Source organism: Chiloscyllium punctatum, chromosome 9 (assembly GCF_047496795.1).
Source record: "Chiloscyllium punctatum isolate Juve2018m chromosome 9, sChiPun1.3, whole genome shotgun sequence".
NCBI lineage: Eukaryota > Metazoa > Chordata > Chondrichthyes > Orectolobiformes > Hemiscylliidae > Chiloscyllium > Chiloscyllium punctatum.
In genome coordinates this window covers 96,967,253-96,994,704 of record NC_092747.1, presented here as the reverse complement: position 1 = coordinate 96,994,704, position 27,452 = coordinate 96,967,253, and the positions used below count along the sequence as shown (strand labels likewise).

At 39.8% G+C, this 27,452-nt stretch overlaps 1 protein-coding gene and 1 long non-coding RNA gene across 4 annotated transcripts in view; one reads left to right on the top strand and one right to left on the bottom strand.

The window, feature by feature from the left end:
• LOC140481023 (uncharacterized) overlaps positions 1-27,452 on the top strand; it is a 358,110-nt gene that overhangs the window by 318,991 nt on the left and 11,667 nt on the right. The gene's annotated exons all lie outside the window — the stretch shown is intronic.
• On the bottom strand, positions 771-26,683 carry obi1 (ORC ubiquitin ligase 1). 3 transcript variants are annotated; one of them, XM_072577918.1, is made up of 6 exons: positions 26,511-26,683; positions 24,467-24,602; positions 22,037-22,128; positions 20,738-20,989; positions 11,431-11,519; positions 771-2,619 (listed from the first exon to the last, which is right to left on the bottom strand). In XM_072577918.1, exons 1-6 carry the CDS (start codon positions 26,592-26,594, stop codon positions 1,092-1,094), a joined length of 2,181 nt encoding a protein of 726 aa, XP_072434019.1. In that variant the 5' UTR covers positions 26,595-26,683; the 3' UTR covers positions 771-1,091. The 3 variants fall into 3 exon arrangements, with proteins under 3 accessions (XP_072434019.1, XP_072434020.1, XP_072434021.1); XM_072577919.1 differs by having other exon boundaries at positions 24,467-24,545; positions 26,511-26,679; XM_072577920.1 differs by lacking the exon at positions 26,511-26,683 and adding an exon at positions 25,830-26,108 and having other exon boundaries at positions 24,467-24,545.

The following is a 27,452-nucleotide window of genomic DNA, read 5'->3' as shown; positions in this document are numbered from 1 at the left end:
ATCAGCAGATGGGTCACAGATGCCTTTAACCGTCATCAATAGTACTTCACAAGCAACTGACTGAAGGATGAAGTAACCTCAATCTCTTTGCTCTGAAAAGTTGATAATGATCCAACAGATTTTGCATGTTATCAATGAAAACTATACACGAAGGATGCTTGCAGCATAACTGAAACAATAGGCTGATCTTCATTTAGCCTAGTGTTGCAATTGTTGACTGCTTTTAAGAATTACATTCTATGAAGCACACTGGTAGGTGTGAGGTGCAGATTAAGCACTGTCAAGCTTCACATCTCAAATCAAAAACTCCACTGGGTGCTCCATCTGAAAGAGCTGATTGACCCACACAATGGAGATTTTGTTTTGAACTTTACCAAATTTAAAACAAAATGGTAACTTTTAGTTGCCAACTTGAAGTGATACTGTGGGTAGCTTTCTAAATCCAAAATACAAAATAAATGAACACAAAAATTTTATTAATATGCTCATTCTCCACTCCTCTACCCAGCCAATCTTTGCATTTGCTCATCATTTTACATTCCAGCTACAGTGAGCTAAAGGACAATTATGCCATCTTAAATATTTAGATATCCCTCTATATTTCCTCAGCTATTTTTGAGGTACATCACCCAAGCTGTTGCAACCACATTTGTTCTTTTTAATTGCATTTACTGCGACAACCTTCCAGATCCATCATATATTAAAATAATTTGTAATCCGCTCTTAAACCAATGGAAGAGGGACTGATCTGTTTGCATAGTAGGCTCCTAAAAGTTGAAAACAAGGTAACTTTATTGTGAGACAAATATGACATCAGAAACAAAGTCAAGTCATAGCAATGTGTGGTTGACAAACAAGGCCAGGCATTTTGCTTCTGCAATCCCCAGAAACATTTACTTTTCTGCCCATTAAACAAGTAGTGAATCATGGGCTGTTGAATGCAGCAACCAAAAATCTATACCCATTAACGTTGCTTACACTGTACATTTTAACTGTGCTAAATGATACTTAAGAAAGGTTAGAAATTATGACAATGATCAGATAGTTTCAAAATGTAAACAGAAAAATTGAACTGTAGCAAGAGTTCCGATTTAGAAGGTTTTTTTCAGTGATTTAGATGGACTGGATAACTCTTCGCCATAACACTGTGGTTTTCTTTTACTTGCTTGGTACCGATTGGTTGCATCCAACAATTTTTCACTTTCAGGTGTTAAACAGCTGTTCCACAAAGATGGTTTCTTTTGTTGCAAATTGGACAGGTCAGATGATACGGAAAGAAAAGGGGAACTAAAACTACTCTGAAAAGAGGTTTTCTCTACTGAAGACATCAGTTCTTCTGCAGTGTTTAAAGCAACAGGAAGCTCTACGGGCAACGGAACCAGATTTTGCCCTTCAGTATTTGCAATCATGTCCCTGGTATCCAAGGGAGGAGACTGCGGCTGTTTTTGTTGCATTTTCTGCTCTAATCTTTTCTCAGCTTCATTCAAAAGTTCAGTGCACTGCGCCAAGTCCGCTGTTAAAGAGAGGTCAAGGTCAGAGAAGTCTTCAGACAGCAGAGAAGACGGAACATTTCGGACATGCTCCGTCTCATCCAACATGAAGTCCAGCTCAGATATCTTTTCTCGGTAAGCTGCATCCATGGAGGTCTCACTGGATGTTCTTGAGCGTACGTTGCCGCATTGAGGGAAACAAGTTCCACTCGCACTTGGGCTACTGATTAAATTTGGCATTTTGGTCTCTGCTTTGGCTAAGGGTACTTCACCTTGAGAAGTCTGCAAGCTTTTCTTTTCTGTGCTTTTATCGATACTTTCAGTCGAATGAGATTGACACATATCCCAAAATGTCAGGCTACTGGAGGCACATCCTGCACTCCGCACAATATTGCAATCAACCTTTGGATTCAATACTTTTTGCTCTTCAGAGCACACATTTCTCAAACCAGCATCGTCAAAACAAAGCTTTCTTAAGTGAGTCAACCTCTTTCTTCCCTGTCTCCTTTTCATCAAGGGACTTACTTCATCATCTGTACTCTGAAGGTGCAGAGCACCAAGTGATGTGGATGGAGTGCAAGGACTAGGGAGTTCAAATTGTATCTCACTCTCATCTGCAGCTGCAGTGTGTCTCTCTTCCTTCTTATTATTCCTCTGGGACACACACGAAGCATCATCCTCAACAGGAGCAGTCGTTAGAAGTCCATTATCAGCCGGGACCCTGTTCACTGGAGCCAAATCGGTCATTCTGCCACGTAAATTTTGCTGATAAGCCAAGTTAGAAGCAGTTGACAGGACACCATCTAACTGGTTAACTAATGGCTGCTCGATATTTGAGAGACTTCTTCTCATGGCTACAATCCTGTTCTCCTTGGTATCATCAGAACACTTCCATAGTGGTCTACTGCTTCTATTTTCCCCACCGAACAGAGAAGTAGATGGCAATTCTGGACTGAATTTCCCAACCTCGTTCTCCTTCTCCTCCCTCTTTCCCTTCAGTTGCGCAATCTGGAGCTCCATATCTTCGATGTACTTGTCACTCCGCTCCAACGCCCTTTTTAGACGATTCATCTCACGTTCATACTGTTCGACCTTTGACTGAAGAGCAGCCACTGTGAATCTTCCAAATCTGAAATCAAAGAATTTATATAAATTAACAGAGAAAATGTTTGGGTGAACATCAAATTCTGAGCTAATCTCCTTGTCTAAAATGCCCAGCGTAAAAGCAAATTTCAGTAATCAGATATTATTGTCTGCAAGTCATGATTGTTACTATTTCATGATATACATCAAAACATAGTTATTTTAGTTTGATACAAGATATGTGAAAATAAAAGCTGTGGTCAACTATATGATCTCATGGCTAGTTAACAGGGAAGAACTGCAGCAGAAAAAAAAGAGACACTCCGGGGGAAAGACATACCATATGAGGGGCATGGATAGGGTAAATAGGCAAAGTATTTACCCTGGGGTTGGGGAGTCCAGAACTAGAGGGCATAGGTTGAGGGTGAGAGGGAAAAGATATAAAAGAGACCTAAGGAGCAACATTTTCAAGCAGAGGTACGTGTATGGAATGAGCTGCCAGAGGAAGTGGTGGAGGCTGGTACAATTACAACATTTAAGAGGCATTTGGATGGGTATATGAATAGGAAGGGTTTGGAGGGATATAGGCCGGGTGCTGGCAGATGGGACTAGATTGGGTTGGATATCTGATCGTTATGGACAGCTTGGACCGAAGGGTCTGTTTCTATGCTGTACATCTCTATGACTCCATGGCTCCAAAATGGTAGAGGAACTGAACAAATTTTTTGCTTTCATACTCACTGCAGGATACAATTACTAACCTTAAAATAACTGCATCCAGAAATGAAAAGGAGGAATTTATTTTCAAATCACAGGGAAAAGTATACTGATAAAATTATTAGACTAAAATGTCCCCGGAACTTGGCAGCCTTCATCCTAGGCTCTGAAAATAAGTGGCTGCTTCAAGAGTACATGCATTTGTTTTTCAAAATGCCAGAGATTCTGCAGAGGTTCTATAAGATTTGGAAATAGCAAATGCAACTTCTCCAGCCATAGAGTCATAGAGATGTACAGCATAGAAACAGACCCTTCGGTCCAACCCATCCATGCCAACCAGATATCCCAAACCAGGCTTTTGCCCGAAACGTCGATTTCGAAGTTCCTTGGATGCTGCCTGAACTGCTGTGCTCTTCCAGCACCACTAATCCAGATATCCCAAACCAGTCTAGTCCCACCTATCAGCACCCGGTTAGATTGGGGTTGGGATAGCGAGAAAGGAGGGAGATAGAACCAGGAAACTATTGGCCAGTCAGCTAAACATCTGTCACACGGAGACTATCAGCATCCATTATTAATGTTATACTGGGCACTAACATCAATGGGGAGTCAAGATGATTTTGTAAAAGGAAATTTTTTTGATTAATTCTTCAGAGTCCTGCAAGAAACTAAGAAGCAATGTAGATAAAGGGATGCAGTGCATTTAGATTTCCAGAAGCCTTCTGTCAAAGTGCCATAGGGCAGTCCGGCCAGTCACATATTCATGTGGATAACTGAGTGTTGTAGTTTACTGCAAAGTGAATCATAAAAAGTTGGAGAATCTCAACAAGTCTGGCAACAGCTGTGGACAGAGAAATAAGAATCAATATCTCAAACCTAGTATGACTTTTTTTTTTTAAAAGAGTCTTTTCCACTTTCGGCAGATGCTCAGAGACTTGCTGAATTCCTTCGGCACTTTCTGGTTGTATTTCAGAGTTCCAGCATCTGCAGTATTTTCCCTTCATTAAAATAGGGATGTTTTGCTACAGTGTACAGGACGGCGATGAAAATTTAAAGCATGTGTACAGTTTTGTTCTCTTTATTTAAGAAAGGACAACACTGCATTAGAAGCAGTTCATTGAAGGCTTACGTGATTGAGTTATCGAATGATCAAGGTCAGACAGGTTGGGCTTGTATTCATTAGAGTTTGGATGATTTAGAGGTGATCTTGAATGGACATGAGAGGGTAGGAAGAGTGGCACTGATAGGATATTTTCCCCTGTGGGAAAGATTAGAGCTAGTGGACAGAGTTTAATAATAATAAAAAGAGGTCTCTCATTTAACACAAAAAAAATTTTCTCAAAGGAAGTTGAGACTCTGTTGAACTCTCTCCCCGAGAGTGGCAGAGGCACGGTAATTGAATATTGGAGATAAAGTTGGGAAAATTCTTGATGATCAAGTGAGTCAAAGGATACTAGGGGTAGGCAGATAGGTGGATTTGAGACCATCATCAGATCAGTCATGTTCTTACAGAATAATGGGGCAGAGTCAAGACTGAATAATCTGTTCCTGCTCCTAATTTGCATGAATGGACATGTCTTTAACAGAAAAATACCAGAGGACAATGAAATCTACCACATGCAACTGAATCTAGCAAAATGTTTTCTGCCAACCTTACTGTTTCTTAGTCACGAATTTGGAAAGTTCCAGAAAAAATTCTCAATGGAGCATTTTTATTTGTTGTTATAACATAGGTATAAGGGATATTTTGCAGATGAAAAACTCAAGTAATAAGACTACTCTGAAATATTTGCTTCTAATTAGAGCTGTAAATAAAGAGCAGCTGAAAAGTAAAACATTAGGACTCTTGCAACACAAGCTACTTGAGTTATCATCACTGCTTTATCCTGTAAATTTCCATTTCACTCCTGTTGCTGCTTGTAGTTTACGCCTGCCAGATCAGTTATCAGAATGGGATATGTTTTTCTGCCTCATATCATCCTTTACAGCTTTGATCAAGTGGCCAAAACATTGGCATTTTTTTTCCTGGATGTAACTTTAAAGTTCTTTTCGCTCTTGCGATTTCAATCACCTTTACTACCACCTGCCTTACAGGCTATACCTCAATTTTCCACTTAAATAATCACATTTACTTGCTGTATTCTCTTTGCTTAGGTTAATGGGCATTAATTGCATGTTCCATCAGCAGAAAATTACTGCTTTAAAATGTGGTTTAATACTCCACTCCTCGAGCTGGGATCAAAATCCCTTACTAAAAGCATTATAAATGACTGACATATCATTTCAAAGTAAACTGGTAAAAGCTTACTTTCTTAAGTGAATGCATGTAAACATCACACACAGAACACATTTCTCATCCAATGCATTAGCGCATCTTGCCAATCAGCTTGACTGATAATGAAGGAGTGACTGCAAAATAATTTTTAGAAACTAAAATGGATATTAAAATTAAACAGCTACGTTCAGATGTCAACTCATCAGAACTCTCCATTAAAAACAAATCAAGCATTTTATAAAAGGTGGTGCGTTACCTATCATAGGAGTACAGCCGGGCTTGCTAAGTTCTGGGAAAACCTCAGTATGCAGTTACAAGTGTCTTGATCATGCTTCAGCAAGCCAGTATGGTTTCTTATTTCTGCTCTTCCATACATATCAATGAGTCAATTAATTCTGACCAAAGCCAAATGAAAACTAAGGAACTATTTCAGACTAAACTTTAAATTATATCCTGAAGGTTTGAACGGGTGGGGCTGTGAAAGATGCACAGAGTGAAGTCAATTCTATAACATGGATAACTATCTTTCATCTTCATTGTTACCAAACTAAAACAGCACAGCAAAGTACATTATTAAAGCTTTAAGTGTGCAGTCAGATGTAGCAGCCATTGCAGTAGCTTTCACAGTAATTAGTTAAAGATACTGTCAAGTGCTGTGGCTTATTCTGAAGAGTAATTGCTAGTTTATACATGAGGATTGCTTCATTTGGCAGCCTTATAATGTTTGCTCTAAATGGGAACCCACTGGAGAGATGCAAAGCAGAAGCAGTCATACAAATGGAACTGAGTGCAAGATGTTAGCAGCGTACAATACATGGACTTATCATTTGGTGATCTGTTTCTTTCTCAACAATTTGCCTTAGGCTGTCGTGATACAGGAAACAAATGCTCAAGACTGTGTGAAATGCTTGTGCCTCAGAACTCCACTCTGTAACAAATGACACACAGGAAACATTGATCTGGATTTTCCTGGAGCAGTGGAATCAGAGCAATCTGGGCTGAAGAGAACTTCTGGGAAAATAAGAAAGTAGTCTTGTCAGGACAGCTCCTAAACAAACTCCTATTGCCAGGATGCTACTCCAAGACTGGACCAGCTTTTCAGAACAAAAGGAAAAGTAACTACCTCATGTAGCTAAGGCCACAATTAGTGGTGATAGTGCAGTCTCACGGGTATTTTGTCACAGGCACAGTGACGCTTATGGAGGCTACCATCTCAATAGGCCAGCAGCAGGATGAGGGTTCAGGCACCTTCAGAAGCAGAGGCTCCACGTCCTGGCAGGGTCATGGTTGCTCAGTGGTTAGCACTGCTGCCTCATAATGCCTGGGACCCGTGTTTGATTCCACTCTTTGAAGACTGGCTACATGGAGTCCGCACATTCTCCCCAGGCCTGTGTGGGTTTCTTCCCACTATCTAAAGATGTACAGGTTTGGTGGAGTGGCCATGCTAAATTGCCCATCGTGTCCAGGGATATGCAGGCCAAGTGGATCAGCCATTCGAAATTCAAGGTTACATGGACTGGGTAGGGGGTGGGTCTGGGTAGGGGGTGGGTCTGGGTGGGATGCTCTTTGATGGGTTGGTGTGGACCCGATGGGCCAAATGGCCTGTTTCCAAACTGAAGGGATTCTAGGATTCTATGATTTTATTGATGGGATCATATGTAGGAAAGATCACACTTACAGCCCAAACCAGTCCTTCAAAAGGACCTCCTGTCCTTTAAGGAGCCTGACAGATTTAATCCTTTTTAGATTTGAATTCATAAAAGCCTCGGAGGGTATCATTCATCAGGTCTCTAAAATTGCTGACCCTCCAGAGGCCAGAATGGGAAAGCACCATCCAGGTCAAAAGAGCCCATTTAATGGCACCCCACCCATCACCTTCACCCCTCCAACACCAATGCAGTGTGTACCACTTACAAGATGCACTGCAACCAATCACTCAGGCCACTTCGATAGCACCTTCCAAACCCACGACCACTATCATCTAGAAGGACAAGAGCAGCATATGCATGGGAACACCATCACCTGCAAGTTTCCCTCCAAGCCAATCAGCATTTAGATTTGGAAACTCCTTCAGTGTCACTGGCTCAGAATGCTCGAACTCCATCCCTTACACCATTGTGGCTGCAGTCACTTTCCACAGACTGCAGTGATTAAAAAAAATGCAGCTGCTCACTACCTACTCCAGGGCAATTAGGACAAACAATAAATGTTGTTCTAGTCACGTGACTGAATTAGAAAAAAAAAACCCACCGTATCTGGCAAGGTTTCAATGCAGGGCGAGTTTCTGGCAAGTGTATCTTGGGATACCCAACTAACTTCAGCATTAGTGTCCCAAAGCTCTGTATGGCTTTGGCATAACTGCTGTTCGACATTACAGCACTTTATATCGTTGGAAGCTCAAGTAGAACACCAATCATCTGCACTGTGTGTTTGCACTCTACTGGCTTTCAGAGGCCAAACAACACATTTTCCTTTTTTCAAGTAAAATCAAACATTGATTAACTTTTGCATGTTAGCTATATTAACTTGTGAAAAACAGATGATTTCAATAATGAACTAACTGGTCATAACACACAGCTTGCATAATGAGATATTAATGAGAGCTCTCAATGATCAGAGAATAAACTAGTCATAAAAGACTGAAATAGCTGCAATATGAATTTAAAATAAATACTGGGGTTAATGCAAAATCAGGAAATTATAGGAGGTAGATCTAATTAGCTTGGAATACCAATGCAAAAATATTTCCCACTGAATTATAAACTCAAAGTAAAGCAAAGGAAGAGAACTCCAGTTTAACATTTGAACATTTTAACATTGTTTTACCTCATGTGGACTACAGATCTGAAGCAGTGATTCTGAATGCAGCTGTGTTAATCCCGGAGTTGATATATAGTTTAGTACAATGGTTTAGATCTCTATCCATATTTATATAGATTGTAATCGAAAATTTAGATATACCACATTACTGAAAATCATCTTAAAGGTCTTGCAATGATCTCACATACACCTCTGTGAAAATTACATGCAGTTGGGTTAACACTATTATGCACACCCTCACACTTGCAACTTTATTCTTTCAATAATTTATCTACATATCCCTAATACTCTGAGGAAATCTGGTTCTCAACACCCCATGGATAAGGGCATTTCACGTTCTTTACCCTCACTTGTTTCCACTGATTATTGGTTTGCATGCAGCCACTATGGATAGAAGCTTTATTGCAGCCACGTCTTAGATGGTCTTGCTCAGGAAACGTTAGCCATGTACTCTACCCTGTAATTCCCTAATACTATCTGCCTGGGAAGGTTGCCAGATTCATTGCATTTTCCTACAGCCTTCCCAAATGGAGTCTAATTGTCCCAAATATTTAACCTAATAGACTGAGCCTAAACTGATCACATGCGTTCAAGTGCAGGAAATTACCTAATCTGTAGAGTGTTGAGCTTATAATAATGGTCTTGAAAACTTCTCTGCATCACTTCAAGGACTACTAATAAGATTTGTTTTGATGTACACAAGCAAGTATACTCTTAAATATGATCACTGTAAATCAGTATCATGATTTATCTGACTGCACAGTCCTGGACAGCATGGAGAGGCTGAATAGGCTGGGGCTATTTTTCCCTGGAGCATCAGAGGCTGAGGGGTGACCTTACAGAAGTGTATAAAATCATGAGGGTCATGGATTGGGTGAATAGTTAAGGTCTCTGCCTCAGGGCAGTGGAGTCCAAAATTAGGGTGGCTCAGTGGTTAGCACTGCTGCCTCACAGCACCAGAGACCCGGGTTCAATTCCCGACTCAGGTGACTGTCTGTGTGGAGTTTGCACATTCTCCCAGTGTCTGCGTGGGTTTCCTCTGGGTGCTCCGGTTTCCTCCCACAGTCCAAAGATGTGCACAGGTGACTGGCCGTGCTAAATTGCCCATAGTGTTAAGTAAAGGGGTAAATGTACGGGAATGGGTGGGTTACGCTTCGGCGGGTTGGTGTGGACTTGTTGGGCCGAAGGGCCTGTTTCCACACTGTAAGTAATCTAATCTAGAGAGCATAGGTTTAAGGTGAGAGGAGAAAGATTTAAGAAGGACCTATGGGGGGACATTTTCCCACAGAGGAATGAACTGCCAGAGGAAGTGGTGGAGGTTGGTACACTTACAATATTTAAATGGCATCTGAATAGGAAGGATTTAAGAGAGATATGGGTTAAATGCTGGCAAATGGGACTAGATTAATTTAGGATATCTGGTCAGCATGAACGAGTTGGACCGAAGGGTCTGTTTCTTTGCTGTATATCCCTATGACTCTATAATTGCTCCCTTTCTGAGAAGGGTCCCATTGGTTGAACTAGTAGTTACCTGCTAGGATGCTCCCTCCGAGGACAAACCTTCCAATAATTTATCCATCTGACCCTCAAGATATCACCTGCATCAGTGTGGTGGAGTATATTGTGCATTTGAGTTATCAGCCATTTCAGAACCCCACAGACTGAAATGAAAGCAAGTCATCCTTATTCGCAGGCCTTACCAAACATCATCCCTCCTTATTCTCAGGCCTTACCAAACATCATCCCTCCTTATTCTCAGGCCTTACCAAACATCATCCCTCCTTATTCTCAGGCCTTACCAAACATCATCCCTCCTTATTCTCAGGCCTTACCAAACATCATCCCTCCTTATTCGCAGGCCTTACCAAACATCATCCCTCCTTATTCGCAGGCCTTACCAAACATCATCCCTCCTTATTCTCAGGCCTTACCAACCCTCCATCTTCTGGAGACTTCAGGAGAGAAAATTCCTCATTTCTACAACCCTTTGAGTGAAAGCCCGCTTCATTTCCCTAAATGTCTTAAATCTGGCTTTAAGATAATGTATTCTCATTCTTAATTTCTCCAGTGGAAATACTTTCATATTTTAAACGTCACAATTAGCTAACTCAAGACATCCTGACTTAATTTCCACAATGTTTGAAACAGTTAATAAATGCTGACACAGACAGACTAATTAAACTATGAGGACATATAGTCTGTTTTGATATAGACATTGTATTGCAGGGTGCAGTCCAAAGAGAATACTCATGGCAATGGCTCATATGGACCACACATTGACTGATCAGTAGGAACACCCTAAGCCATGCCAATACTTGCTGTTTCTGGTTGGTTCACTTAATTTCTGTACAGATGTTTAAGGTGTCAACATTTAGGCTAAAAGCATTGCTTATTTGTAAGATGGTCCTAAAGACGATAATCTAGGATAATAATCAGTTGCCAGTAACAAGACTGCAGACAGCTGAAGTCTACTGGGTTACACAAAAATGCAAAAGCCGTTAGTTAGGTAAGCAAACATAAAATTGAAAACATCCAAGCCATGCTTTAAAGAGGATGTAGACTTTCTCCAATCCTTTGATGGGAAATTGATACGAAGAGCAAATAAATATTAAACAGGCAGAGCAATCTGCACAATGAACAAGGTTTTCATGTAAACATGGGATAAGATGACATGCAATTCTTCCAAGCCATTTTAGTATGTAATCACCTCACAGCATTTACAAAATTTAGCTATAATCCAATAAGGCAGGATTGTAGAAGGTAAAACAACAAACACTGGCTTATCCAGCAATGTCCATGTCCCATGAATGAACTTATGAAAATGGGCTCCTGGAGAGATCAAGCGTCTGTCCATAGAGCTTACTTCACTAAAGCGGTCTAAGGTCCAGTCTCCTGGTTAGAACTTTCTTCCGACCTGTATTTTTATAATAACGGCTAGAAAACTTTAAGCTGATTAAACTATCGGCGTTTATGGCAGTGATGCCTTCACCCTCAGATAAAGAACACAGTAATAGCTTCCACTTCTAACATAGAAACTAGACTTACTTTTGTGGAGATCGGCTGTCAATCTCAGCCTTCAGATGCAAGTTCTCTCTCACAAGATCACCATTTTGAACACGAAGCTTTCGATTTGCCTGAGGAAGAGAAACAAAATTCAAATACTTTGAAAAGGTTATTCAATCTCAAGGGATATATCAAAAGGAAGTTTTGTGCTAAATGTTCAATATCAAAAACACCATTTTCAATGCAAGTGTCATGGACTATTATATTTTAAATACCTCCTACATTCAGCATGCCAATAAACAAAGGACAAAATGCAATTCACTGCATTATTACATCTTAGGAGGAGGCCATTCAGCCCACCATATCTGCACCTGCTCTTTGAATGAGCAATTCACTTAATGCCATTCTTGTCTTTTATTTGTGTAACCCAGTACATTGCTCCTCAATATCTTTTTAAACAATTTTTAAAATAGACACTGAAAAAAAGCTTAGCATTTTAATTTGAATTAATTGGATTTTACAACTGAGTTATTTTAAGCCAGGATGCAGAATATATTTTTAATGCTCAAATCAGCAGCTGAGCGCCAGTGTCTAGACATTAAGGGAATAGACTAATGGTAAAATGATGTTTCTTACACAATGAACTGATTCATGAATAGTATGTAATGACAATGCATCAGTATCAACACAACTGCTATTAACCACTCAGCAGCTATTAATGTTTCATGTCACATAAGACGTAAAAGTTTTCGCAATAAGGCAATTCATGAAGTGCAAGTACAAAGTACACAACAAACCATCACCTTTCTTCATAAAAAGAGCAGATGATACGTAAAGGACTTTTTGAAAGAAAATGTATTATTGACTTTATTCAGAGGATAAATGCATAAATCTTAGCATTCCTTTTCTGGACCCACAAAGATCAGCTTCAAAATATTACGATGACAAGATCTCCTTTGAATCATCAGCATTTTGGATGGATTTCCACGTATAGTTAGAAACTAGGGCCCAGATTTTCGCTATCGCGGTGAAAATGGTGTAAGACAGCAGAAATCTCAAATCCCTGTCCTGAATACAGCTCTTCCCTTTCCTGGGTTGGATCAGGGGAGGGGATGGGCAAAAATGGAGTGGACTCAGGAAATGTACATGCAAATTCCAGAGGGCAGCTCGCTATTTAAATGATCAGCAGTCTCTATTTAAATGCCAGTTTGGTAAGCACATTGCATGGATCTAGGTGTCTGCAGGCCACATCAGCTCAATGCATTCCTTCTGGATATCCAGCGTACCTACATACAAATCCTGTATCCTTAGACAGTGGCCCTTCATTCTGAACGCCTTAGTTGTTAGGAACATCTTTCTGGTGTTTACCCTGTGTAGTCTGGTACAATTTTACTGGTTTCTACAAGATCCCTCTAATTTTTCTAAACTCCATTAAATAATGTCCTTACTAATCAAATCTCTCTTCATGCATCAATCCTGCTATGCCAGACATTAGTCTGATAAACCTCTGTTGCACTCGCTCCATAGCAAGGACATCCTCCCTCAGTTAAGGAACTAAAACCACTCACAATACTCCAGGTGAGGTCTCTTCAAACCTGTATAATTGCAGCAAGACATCCCTGCTCCTGCAATCGAGTCCTCTCACTATGAAAGCAAATAAACCATTTATCATCTTCACTGCATGCTGCATACGCATGCTTACTTTTAAGTGACTGGTGTACAACGACACACAGATCTCACTGAATCTTCCCCTTTTCAAAGCCAACACCGCTCACATAATAATCAGCCTGTTTTTGCTACCAGAATGGATAACCTCACACTTTTCTAGATTATGCTTTGTCTACCCCATGCACTTATCCACTCATTCATATCACACTGAAGCATCTCTGCATCCTCCTCACAGTTCACTCTGCAATCCAGATGTACATCATGTGCAAACTTGGAGATACTACATTTAGTTTCTTCATAAATATGCTATGATTTTCTGCTGTCCAGGCACTGATTCCTGCAGTACCCCACTCGTCAATGCTTACCGCTGATAAAAAGATCCATTTATTCCTACTCTTTATTTCCTGTCTGCCAACCAGTTCTGTTCATGACAGAACACCAGCCTTGTGCTTTAAATTTACATGCTACTCTCATGTGGAACCTGATCAAAAGCATTCTTGCAGTTTAAGTATACTACAGCTATTGGCTGCCTCTTATCAACTCTATTAGTTGTAGTCTTGAAACATTCTAGTAGTTTTATCAAATATAACTTTCCTTTTGTAAATCCATGCCAACTCTGTCCAATGCGGTCATCGATTTCCAAGAGCTTTGCTATTAAATCTTTTATAAATAGACTCTAGTATCTGCCCAACAAACATGACAGTCTAATTGGTCTGTAATTCCAAGTTTTCTTCCTCCCTCATTTTGTAAATAGTGGTGTTACATTAGCTACCCTTCAATTTATAGACTCAGGAAGAGTTCCTATGGAGTCCTGAAAGATGGCGACCAATATATCCACTATTTTGAGGGCCAGGTCCTGAAGTAATCAGGAGTGTAGATTACCGGGAATTTGTGGGGATTTATAATCATAGAAGCATACAATACAGAAGATGCTTTATCGAATCTGTATCACCAAAAATACACTACCACCTTGCTATGGCCTTGAATCTTATGACACTTCACTGTTCATCCAAGTACTTTTTGAAGGTTGACGTTTACCTGGCACAAATACGCTCTCTGGCAATGCATTCCAGATCCCCACCACCCCATGGCTGAAATATTCTTTTCCTCAGAGCCCTTCTCAACCACACTTACCTTTCAACTTAAAAAAAAGTGTCCTTATTGTTAACCATTCAACTAGGAAGAAAGATATTTACTATCCACCTCATAGTTTAATACACCTCTATCAAGTTCTCCATTAACCTTCTCTGCTCCAAAGAAAAAAAGCTCAAGTTTGTCCAATCTCTCTTCATAGCCATAAATCTCCATCCTAGAAAACAACCTGGTGAATCTCCTTCAGTAGAATCACATCATTCCTACAGCACGGTGTCCAAAACTGCATAAGAACTCCAGCTGTGGCCTAATAAAAGTTCAGTACAGCTCCAATATAAACTCACTGCTCTTATAATCATTGCCTTATCAGATAAAACTAAGCATCCTAAATGCCTTAACTACGCTATTACCATGTCTTGCCACCTTCAGGGATCAGAGGACAAGTACCATAAAATCTCCTCGTTTCTCTAAGCTTCCGAGTATTTGCACTCATAAGGTACTCCCATCTTGTTACTTCTTCTAAAGTGCTTCACCTTTAATCTCATCAATTTCACCCATACAATTGCCCGACTAATACAGATGTCCTTCAGTTCTTCTCTCTCACTAAATCTTGTTCCCCATCGTTTTTGGAATGTTGTTTGTGACTGTTTTTGTGAAGGCATAACACGAACTAAATCAACATGGCAAGTGAAGGGCAAAAATTATAGCATAGTGGTGACGTGGGGATACGTGGGGCTATTGGAATGGGTAGAGAGAGGCGCAAGGGAGATGAGGAGCACTAGATGGCATGAGTGGCGATGACTTGGGATTGGGCAGTGTGTTGTATTGACAGGGAATGAGGGGCAAGGGTTGAAAATATTAAAATAAAAGAACTTCAAATATTTTAAAAAATACTGGAGCCCAAAGGAAGGCTTTTCACCTCCAAACACAGCCAATTAGCAGATTTCTCAATGCTTACTGGATCACCTGGCCTGCTTTCCAGTTCAACTGACAATTCAGGCCTAGTATGAAAATGGGAAGCGTGGGAAGGCATGCATTCTCAAGGGGCAGGTTTGCAGAATTAGGTATTATCCTGCCTCTATGCGTGCACCTGTCCCGGAAACAAAACAAGAAGAGGACCTAGGGTTAACAGTTCATACAGTTATTTATCTCTTAAATATTCTGCCCTCCTGAGGTCTTCACTGGGATGGTACAAGTTATGTGGAAAAGCAAACTAGAGTAAACATCAACAGAGCGATTGTGACTGGTTCAGTCCCCAGGTAATGTGGTGCCCCATCAATATTCATCACAGAGCTCTTTCAGAAGCATCCTAACTGGTAACCTCAAACAAGAAAAAAAAATTAAAGAAATCACACACGCAGAAAAATGGCTGGAAATCAAAATTAACAATGATCCAAGCAAAGCAACCATGTGAACTAATCAAATCTCACAAACTGTCAAATTTTGAAAAATTTTGAAAAAGAAAAATGCAGAAACCCAAGGAAATACCATGGTGAAAGAGAATAATGCTTCTTGTCCAATAATGTACTCTGGTTTTTATCATGAAATGTCAATTCAGTATTTAGTTTTTGTCATCAGAAATGAAGAAAGGATGGCACACTTTAGTCACTTTGAGGAATCTCGAATGCTTATTTCCAAATAGATGTTTATCGGATGGTCCCCCAGCAGTTTGCATGTTCAGAAGCACTATTATTAATCCTGGCTTTCCTGGAAGCCGCATGTCGGCACCAAGAATTTTCAATATCATAAAGCCACGGTGCTATAAGAATCAAGGCTAAGTGAGGTCAAGACTGTTCACATTAGAGCAAGAAATGACAGAGGGGAAATTTTAAATTCATGAGATGAATCAATATAGAGTGGATGTGGAAAATCTCTGCAAACCAAAAGACAATCAGGGGAAATAATAAGCTACGGTAATTGTTCTCTAAATAAAATTTAAGTAACCTCTCCACTCATGGGACTTATGAAGTAATGAGACACAGTGCCACCTGGTGAATGCAAATTTGATTTAATCGAAACACCCAACAAGCAAATTAATTTCCAGTATTCCGTATTTTCAACGGGGATCTAAAGTAGTTGCTGAGACGGTGCAAGAAGAAGAAACGGATGAGAATGTTTCTGTGCAAGTATCAGCAAGCAACTAATCAATCCCGTGAATCAGTCTAATGGGATACCTCTTTCACGGGCCAGACAGGGAACAGTGGGCCAAATGGTCTCCTTCTATACTAGCTCCTTCTATACTATGCGATTCTGTGATAACGGTCAGATTCTGCTCTTGGGATTAATCCTCCCCTAAAATTTTCAGCAACTTTTGGAACTTATATGCATGCAGTTAAACACGAGAATTCAAGAATTGCTGTTTGTGATTCTGTGGGGATTGGGCTGGCTTTTCCACTACACCCCATTGGACTTCACACAATGGGAAACTAGTAAAATGGCAAAAGACTGTCAGTCTCACTGTGAAAACGTTTGGAAAACAATCCTTCTTGCTGTATGTGGTGCAATTTGGTTTTTAATTGAAAGCGTAAATTTATACTTATTGAATTTCAAATTTCCATAATGATCAGAAATAAATTTGGGATCATAGAAGCTATGACTTAATCATTTGTTTCCCCATCTTTTGAAGCTAAAACTAAAAGAGAAGAGATTTATTGTTGGAGACATTAAGTCACCAAAGGACTACTTTGACTGCTGTTGGATGCCTGGAGATCCCAATGGCTTGGTTCCAGATTTGAACTGGCATCTGGAAAGGGACATTCTGCAGAGATGGCTAGATCTGGGTGGACAGCTTTCTTGGAGACCAGTGGCAAGTGGTTCAGCTTTACCGCTTATTGTAAAATCCAGCCCATAATGATTAAATGACCTTTATTTGTCACAGTAAATGTTTTTCAATAATTTATAATTTACTATTTTAAAATGTTTTCACAGGCAAAATGAGAAAGCTACAAGTTATTATATGTATATAATATATATATATACTTACCACATTTGCATTCAGAATTACTGCTTACTAAACAAAAGAAAAACACATTATCTCAAAGATCATACTGCAAAATCAAGGTTATCACACAGAAGAGTGGCTGAAATTCCTATACAGTATTTCTAGGTTTAGATGGTAGTGAAGATTCTGAAGGTAACATGCTCTGGTGAACATTGGAGTTAAATAATACAGGGTCTGGGTGCAGTGATGGATGCACACTTGCCTTTCATCTCAAGAGGGTGGTGGATTCAAGCATAAGTTGAATGTTAATTTTTTTTGAGGATGAAGGAGACAGTGGCGTCGTAGTAATGTCACTGGTCTAGCAATTCAGGGGCTCTATGCGGTTACTCTGGGGACCATGGGTTGCAATCTCACCATAGCAATAATTTTAAATTTAAAACTCAATTAATAAAACATTTGGAACTGAAAGCTAGTGGCAGTAGTGGTGACCATGACAACTAGCATCAATTGTAATAACAACCCATCCGGTTCACTAATTTCTTTAGAGAAGGAAATCTGCCATGCTTAACTAGACTGGCCCCATGTGACCACTGGTCAACAATGAGGTTCTTTACTACCCAGTAAAATGGCCCTAGCTAGGTATTTAATTGTAGGACAATTAAGGACAGGCAAATTACTGGCCTAATCAAAGGCTTCCATACCCCACTGAAAAATATGTTTGCCTCAGACTTTAGGTTAATGAGAACATGGTGGCCAGTCTTTTTTTGTGTCAATGTAACAACTCCTTAATTTGGTAACAATTGGGAATTTGACACAAATAATGGCAGGCATGAGAAACATAAACATATCAATTCTACAGCAGAATTGTTTATCTGAGGTATGGGCTAAGATGCAGTGTCTTCCAGCCTCCTGCCTGTCTACTTTGGATTTCAGCATCTGCAGTGTTTATGTCTCTAGAACACAATGTTTTGGCAAGGTGGAAGGGAACTTCACTCCTTAACCAAGCTCCCGGGTAGGTAACCCAGCAACGCTTGATGCCAATAATGGATTCTCAAAAAACTGTTTAATTTCCCAGCATTTCATGAGCTCAATAAGTCATACAAAATGCATTTCCTTAAGACAGACATAATGTACCAATGTCCATTCTTTATGTCTTTTCAGAATTCAAGATTACAAGAGACAGTGCACATTTATGACATTAGGTGACAGCCACATTTCACCGGTGCCTCTTTCAGCCCAGTTGGCACAGTCCTAGTAAGACTGTGGTACAAAATCTAGGCTAACCCTTCAATGCAGTTGCTGCATTGGTAGAGGTACCATGCTTCAGAAGAGACATAATAAATTGCAAGGCAATCTTTCAAAAGAAAATTAGGGCATTCTTCCTGTTACGCTGACTGATATTTAGCCCTCAACTGACACCACTAAAGAAGATTATTTGGATGTTATGGTCTACTTTGGAACAAATCAAAACAGGGAAATCTACTGAGGGATGACCTAAAGTTAGAAACAAAATTAAAAAGCCAGCTCTCAAGGATAAAAATTTCTGAGATTATTGTCAGAGCCAATATACAATTTTACATAGAAACATACAAATCATACAAGTCTAACACTCAAAGGGTTGGTGTGTCAACGGCAAGCTCCCTTTCAAAAGGCACTGATCCTGGTATTCTGTCCATGAATAATCAATGAGAATTTCCAAAGGAAAACACAGTCCTATTTAGCCAACCTTATTAAATTCTTTGAAGATGTAGCAAGAGTTGACGTGGGTAAGGCAGCAGACACAATGCAAATATTCAAAAGCTCTACCATAACATGTCACATAATAGACAAATGAATAAGGTCAGAACACCTGCAGGTAAAGCACAAGTTTCAGAGTGGATACACAGCTGGTTAAAAGATGGAAAGCAGTGAGTAGGGGGTAAAGGAGAGCTGTTCATAAAAGAAAGTGGGAAGTTGGATCCCACAAGGATTGGTGCTGGGACTGCTGCTGTTCACAATTTTCTGTTAATAACAGACTGTAAAATCAAGAACATAATATCCAATTGTGCAGGTGGCGAAGAACATCCAATCATGAAGAGGACTGTAACACATTAACAGAGACATCAGCAACTTGCTGATTAATACCCAGTCTGCAAATGAATTTAATCACAGACAAGTCTGAAATTTGATATTTTGGTAAGGAAAATTAAGAAGTCACATATTACTTAGAAAATAAGACTAAATAGGATGAAAATAGGGTGCAAAAACACAAATCACTAACCTCTGTCACTACTGTAACAAGATCATAGGCAGTGTGAACCCAGTATTAGGGGTTATTTCTGGAGGAATAGAATTGTAAAGTACTTTACCACTAAATTTTAGGAAATCTAAGTATGTCAGTTGCTTTAACCTTGTCTACTCTCCATTTTTTTCCATGTTTGGTCAGAGGATATGGCACCACTGAATTCCATTTATTACTTGTATCTAATTCCTTTTGAGAAATTGGAGAGATGCTTTCTTGAACCACTGCAGTCTTTGGGGTATAGGGACACTCTCAGTTCTGTTAGAAAGGGAAGTTTCTGACCCAATAAAAATGAAAGAACTGCAATATAGTTTCAAGTTAGGATGTCAAGAGAGCTGGAAGGGAACTCATGCATTCTCATGTATCTTCTGCCTTTGTGCTTCTAGTGGTCCTGGGTTTGGAAAGCGATGTAGAAGGAATTTTGAGCTACTGCTATGTACCTTGCAGATGGTACACACTGCTGCCAATGTGCATTGAGATGGGTTCAGTTACGCTGATTTGTACAGCATTTTGGTTAGACATCAATGTGATGTTCTAGTTACCATATTCTAAAAGGGTTAGAAAAGCTTTCAGGAAGGTGAGACATCATTTACAGCAAGATAATAGAACTGCAAGGTTATAATCATCAGGAAAGAATGATCAGCGAAGGCTGAGAAATGACACAAGAGCTTTTTATTATTATTAAATGTTTTTGTGGCCTTTATGAATAATGAGGGAAAGAGCAAAACCTGAAGCCAGCAATCTGTCACAAAGAAGTCAAATGAGGAATTTAGAAGAAGCCTCTTTAACCAGAGATTAGTGAAAATGTGAAACGCTCTCAAAGGGATTAATGAAACCAAAGGGTATTGCTGTATTTAAGGGGGAGCTAGAAAAACACGAGAGAGAAGGGAAGAGAGGAACATGTTAAGGAAGTGAGTTATATGAAAATATAAAACAATGGGAGGAGGTTTGAATAGTACATAACACTGACATGGATTGGTTAGGCCAACTGCACATTTTTTTTTCAATTATGCTTACTTGCAGACGTGGTATGTGTAAGTTGCTGTCTCCTTCAATGGTATTGATAATCAAACTAACTTAATTGGTTAGAAAGCATTTGGTGAAGTTGTGAAAAAGGCAAAATATATGCATTGTTTTCTCCCTTCCTTCAAAATGATCTTCTAATGAATCCTGTGGGAGCAGAAGTTTGTCTCTGGTAATGCAAGTTGTTTCATTGCAGTCAATAGAATGAAGTACAAGGCCCTGCATATGGACAGCAAGTAACCGATCCCACACCAGCTGGTTTGTTCTACAGTTCAACATGAACTTTAAGCCCCTACTTCTCCTCGCCTTACTGTTTCACAAGGAAAATGTAAAGAAATACCTACTTCTTTAAGTTTATCGAGGTCAGCTTTTGATTTCTCATAGATTTCTGTAGCAGCTTTTAACTTGGCCCTCCATTCCTGTGGACTGATTAAGTCAGGTAAGCTGTCCTGTTCAGTTGGGCTTTGCTTCTGGTTATCAGCTTTGCTAGAAGGTGACAATGTCCTTGCGTCAAAGACAGTTTGCAGCTGCGATTCCAGGCTCAAGTTTTTGCCACGAAGATCCTCAATTTCTTTCTGCAGGGATTCAATTTCCTCCTAAAAACGATATTCAAAATGATCTTTTATCACAGGCCTTCCAATTCCAGACACTGAAGAGGCTGTAAATGGCCATGAAACAGCCAAGGCACTTGTTGCTCCTGAAGGAGCTAAAGATGTGTCAAACCACACTGTGTCTTTCCAGTGTGACAGAAAGTGACCTTTATTCACTGTTCTGCCACACCTCAGCCCATTCCTCCCTAATATTGCTAAATCCTATTCAATTTTATCATCACTTACTCTCTCAAAATTTTGGAACACAGTGCTACCTCACAGTGCACCCTCTCCCTCATCAAAGGAAACCATAAGAGTTATAGAGATTTATAGCATGGAAAAAAGCTTTTTAGCCTAACTCATCCATGCTGACCAGGTCTCCTGAACCGAACTAGTCTGATCTGCCTGTATTTGGCCCAATTCTCTCTAAACTGATCCTATCCATTACTTGCCCAAATGTTGTAATTGTACCTGGCTTTACCACTTCCTCTGGCAGCATGTTCCATACATGCACCACCCTCTGAGAAAAAGTGTTGTCCCTCAGGTCCCTTTTAAATCTCTTCCCCTTCCCCCCCCCTCACCTTAAGCCTATGCCATCTAGTTTTGGACTCCCCACCCTGGGAAAAAAACTTCAGCTACTCACCTTATTTTTGTCGCTTGTGATGTTATGAACCTGTATAAGGTCACTCCTCAGTCTCTTGCACTCCACGGCAAAAAGAAAAGTCCCAACCTATCTAGCCTCTTCTTAAAACTCAAACCTTTCAATCTTGTCAAATCCTTTTTGCACCCTTTGCAGTTTAGTTACATCTTTCCTGTAATACAGTGACCAGTATTGTATATAGTACTCCCAATATGGCCGTACCAATGTCTTGTAGGTTACAGATTTCTGATACAGGTGTAAGCACAAAGCCAAGTAGGGGAGATTGCTTGTAATATTTTGCCAAAAGTTAGATTTTTCCAAAAAGATAGTGCATTCAAATAGCTTGTTAGGAAACAAAATCTTCTTCCATTTAGACCAACACAAAAATATTTGTTCAACAGTAAATGCCTTACTTCATATTCTCTGTGTAGTAGATCCAATCTAGTTTTGCGAAGGTGACGCTTAACCGATGGACTGTCACAATTTTCTGTTCCGTCTGTTCCACCTGAAAGGCAATTAAATAAAATCCCGTCAATTTCATTCAGAATTTGCAATTCCTTTTCCTGTTTCTTTATTCTTTCATAAGATGTGGACATTGCTGGCATTTGTTCATTAATCCCCAAATGCCCAGGAGGCAAATGTCTCGTTGGACCAGCTGAGAGGACAGCTAAAAGTCAATGCCAATACGGTGTGCCTGGAGTCATGCGTGGGCTAAACCAGGTAAAAATGACAGCTATCCCTCCACAAAGGATATTTGTGAAACAGATGGATTTTCACAACATTCAAGAAAAGTTGTCATGGTCACCATCATTGAGACCAATTCTCTATTTCAGATTTATTAACTAGATTTAAATTTCATCAGTGTCTATGCTGAGATCTGAACGCGCAACCTCATGATATTAGCCTGTATTTCTGTATTTCTAGTCCAGTGACATTACCACTACTGTATCCTTTCCCACGTGATTAAGCTGATGTTTAATAAGATCTGTATTTCTTGCTACTTATCTCGTTTGTAACTGCATAAACTTATATCCATCCCACCGAAATGTGATGGCATAACAAAAGAAATTTAGAAGCATGTCAACAGTCAAAACAAAACTTGAAACTTTGCACTGCAGACTTTCAGAAGTAATTACTGTGCTCAGAAAGTCAGCATACAGTACATTTATTTGGTCTTGATCAAACATTATGAGCAGTAAAGCAACTTGTATGAATTGTATGACTCTAGCTATACCTGATTAATTGAGAATCCTGACTGGAAATTTTAATTATATTAAATATGCCGTTGTTGATCACAAATTCATATCATGATGTATCCATATGCATTTTACCCATTTTATACCCTTGTTGGCAAGATGTAAAGCTGAGAAAACAAGTCATCATTTGATCACTGGTTGTGCTTTATATCCTTGGTTAGTACTTACGCGTTATCCAACATAGTATGTAATATGGAGATATCAGCAACATCGTGTAGAACTTTTATCATGGTGATTCTGACCAATTAGAATAACTGCTCCATGCCAGCAGAAAAAAAGCAAGTTCAACGAATATAAGCAACCCTAGCAGGCACATCATTGTAAAGTTTCCTCCCACCAGTGAGGGCAGCTCTGCTGTATCTCAATGCTGAGGAAGTCAGAGTGCTGCCCAATGCAGAGACTGCACCAAGATGTCTGATAAATCCATGCCAAGGTTCAAAGCCTTTGGTGAAAGAGAAAGATGGTAAATGCTTGCCCACTAAATACACTTGTAAAGCAAATCTGTCTTTGCAGTGAAGTGCATTCTCCCTACTTTAGTGCGCATGTTTAAAAAATCCCCATAATGCATCTCGTGGCTCATCAGCAATTCATATTGGAGAATATTAGTTTATTGAAATAATGTTAGGATTTGTCTCAAATAACTTGATGAATTGTATACTTTCTCCCAGCTTTAAATGATAGCTTCAGGAGTCGAGGGCAATTCTGCAGAAGTGTTTGGTTGCGTGGGAAGGGACTAAATTCAACTACATGAAAGTGAAGGAAAATACACTAACCGAAAGCTGTTTCCCTCTTATACAAAGACAAATTACCTATATTCATTCCATAACATTTCCCACGTACAATATCCATCAGCCCTACTTATGAGATTTTTACATATGCAAGGTATATGCAACAATCTCAACTGTTCTGGTACACCCCCCAGTTTAGTCATTTAATTTTAATGACCATTAACCCGCTATGAATCCAGAAGGATAACCCTAATCTAAAATTTATCCTAAAGGTAGGATTCAAATATAATTATAACACAGAGAACAATACTGCACAAGAACAGGCCCTTCAGCTTTGAATAGTCCATACTGTACATGAATTATTAGTACTGCCCTGGAACACTGAAAAGTATATTGAATGTTAGGTTGGACAAATTTGGATTGTTTTCACTAAAGCGTCAGAGACTAAGGGGCTACTTGCTAGAAGTACTGTTTATAAACTGACAGACTGGAGAATAGTTTTTTTCCCCCTAGGGTGGAAATATCAAGGAGTAGGGGGGCATAGACTTAGTGAGAGGGAAAACTTTAATGGAGATGTGCGAGGAATGTTTTTTACCTCTAGGGTAGTAGGTTCCTGGGACATACTGCCAGGTAGAAACAGAGATGATAGCAATATTGAAGAAGCATTTAGACAGACACATGAACAAGCAGGAAATAGAGGGATATGGACTTTGTCAGCAGATGGGATTCATTTAGAATGGCATCATGGTCAGCATGGAAGGGCTAGACTGTTTCTATTTTCACAGAGAATGAACATTGCTCCTCTTAAAGTACAGGGAAAAAGCACCAAGCCATTTAAGTCATTTTAAAGTAGTCTTACCAAGTACTTCCTTGAAAGGATTTTCAGATGTGATTGGAATTCTACAGGTTGGACACTGGGTGCTGTTTTTCAGCCAAGACTGCATACACATGAAACAGAAAACGTGGTTGTTTGAACAGATGACTGGTTGACGAACCTAAAGCATTTGCAAAATGAGAATTGTTTGAGATTAACACGTTCGCACAACTGAGTTGTGTTAAAAGAACCGTACCACATCTGATATTTAATTCTGCCAACAGTGTCATGACAGAAGCATAGAAAAACAGAAGTAATAAGCCATTGGCCCTTTTTCTCCCTATACCCTTTGATCTCTTTAGCCCGAAGAACTATATCTAACTCCTTCTTGAAAACATTCAAGTTTTGGCCTCTACTGCTTTCTGATGCAGAGAATCCCCAAGGCTCACTAGTCTCCAAGTGAAGAAATTCTCTTTATCTCAGCCCTAAATGGCTGACCCCATAACTTTATTCCATGACCCTCCCTGTTCTGGACTCACCAGTCATTGGCAACATCTTTCTTACATTCACCCTGTCTAGTCCTGTTAGAGTTTTAAAAGTTTCTATGAGATGAAATGATGAACTGATTAAAGTCAGAACTCCAGTAACAAACTGCAACTACTTTACAAAGCAACATCCAGCAAGACATATTACTGTCAATTACTTAATTACATTGCTTCTGTTCACGTCTAACCAGAATGTAATCTTTTCATAATTTTAGTCATAATTAAAGAAATTAAAATTGATTGCATCAAAAGAGTACTTTGAGTCTTGTTACAGCAAAGGTCATGCATTCAAATCCCACTCCAAACTCTTGAGCAAATAACCAAGGTCAGCACTTCAGCATAATGCAGGGGATGAAATATTAAGCAATAAAAGCAAATTACTGCAGATGCTGGAATCTGAAACCAAAAGAGAAAATGCTGGAAAATCTCAGCAGGCCTGGCAGCATCTGTCTTTGACAAAGGGTCAGTTAGACTCAAAACGTCAGCTCTTTTCTCTCCTTACAGATGCTGCCAGTCCTTCAGAGGTTTTCCAGCATTTTCTCTTTTGGAAATATTAAGCAAGGTCCCAAAGGCTCTAAGTGAATATAAACTAATTTTCTGACTGGCCACTATTCACTGCTGTGATGGTACTTAGATCAGACTATCTGATCACTCATTTCATTGATGGCTGCAGAAGCTAACTTTGTACAAATTCGTTCCAGTGTTTCCCACATTATAACGATTACATTTCAACGCTCCTATTGAAGGCAAAATGGCTGAGAGGTCATGAGATTGTTAAAGGTAGATACACGTCTCTAGTTTTGAACATTTTTTTTGTACTCATGCAAATGGGCTTGTGTAAGCGCAAAAGAGCAATATCTTACGAGAACAATCAACATTCTTTTTGTGTGCTGCTACACGTGGCTGTGCCATGATCACAGTTGACAGTAACGACAAACAGGACAACAGTATATACTAGAAATAAGACTACTTTCTTCATTCTGGAATGGTTTGAAAGTAAAATCAAGTTATGTATGGCAAAGGTTGAGCCGAATTAAAAAGATACAAAATGCATAAAAAGCTCCGGGGAAATTGCACAATAAAAGACGTTTTGGAAGTGTTCGTTGACGTGAACAGCCTGACAGAGTTTTCAAAGTTCCGGCTGCCATTGAACAACACTTTTGGACCAACCGACAAATTAATGCGGAAGTGAGAACGTAACCCAGAAAAAGAGAGTGTTCACGAGTTTCCTTTCCGAACTTGGAGCAGCACCTAAACTTTCGCAAAGTTTGTATCAATTTAAGGAAATGAACTGACTCTTAAAACAAAGAGTAAAACAAAAAAAGTGTGTCAAATCCCAATTTTCACTCATTTATTTTCTAAATTGCAATCAAAAGTGGACGGGAACGGTGGATCCATTTTAGTTCTTTTTTTAAAAAAAACTACAGTAGAAAGAGAGAAAACAAAATGCATGTTTTCCCGACTCGACGGTTACAATACTGGGAAGCTCCATCCGCCTTGCACGCTTTACACTGACACCCCCTTCCTCCTCGACTGTACAATACCTTTCCCAAGCAGATCTGACACGAGATGGGCAGGGTGAGGCTCAGTGTAACATTCTGAACGTTCTGCAACGCTGGTTTCTGCATTGTCCCTGGAATCCTGATCCGGAGCACGCGACCCAGACTAGCGGGGAATCCCCCTGTAGAACCCTCACACTCTCACTTGCGCTCGCGCCGATCCTGGCTCCGCCCTCTCAACCCAGATTGCTACAGTGGAACGCGGCCTTTCACGCAAGCCCCCACTCCTCCTTCCGTTTCTCTAACCTGAGGCGGGAGCGTTAGGTCCAAGTGCTACCTTTCACTTCATCCTTTATCATTGCATCCAAAAACAACGACTCAGTTTTAAACATTGGCCGTGATGCTAAAATCCCTCCAGAGAATCAGAATGGCAAAGATGGTCTGCATTCCGTATGTCGAGAAAAGAAGTTGCAATTTCTATTCAAGAATAATAAAGCTGAAAATGTGTTGCTGGAAAAGCGCAGCAGGTCAGGCAGCATCCAAGGAACAGGAGAATCGACGTTTCGGGCATAAGCCCTTCTTCAGGATTCCTGAAGAAGGGCTGATGCCCGAAACGTCGATTCTCCTGTTCCTTGGATGCTGCCTGACCTGCTGCGCTTTTCCAGCAACACATTTTCAGCTCTGATCTCCAGCATCTGCAGTCCTCACTTTCTCCTCAAGAATAATAAAGCCAATTTAAATAATGTAGGCCATTATCACAAGTCCTTTAATCAGAATTTTTTTTAGCTCAAGAAATTAACAAAGAGGAGAAAATTATAATTGCACAGGGCTGTGGTTAGACAACATCTGAAGTACTGTATTCAGTTCTGGAATTGGCCTTAAGGCTGCAGAACATGTAAACCAGACTGATAATAGGGTTAAAATGTTTAAATTATGACAAATTGTGTACGCTATGCTTTTATTATTTTGAATTTAGAAAATTAAGGG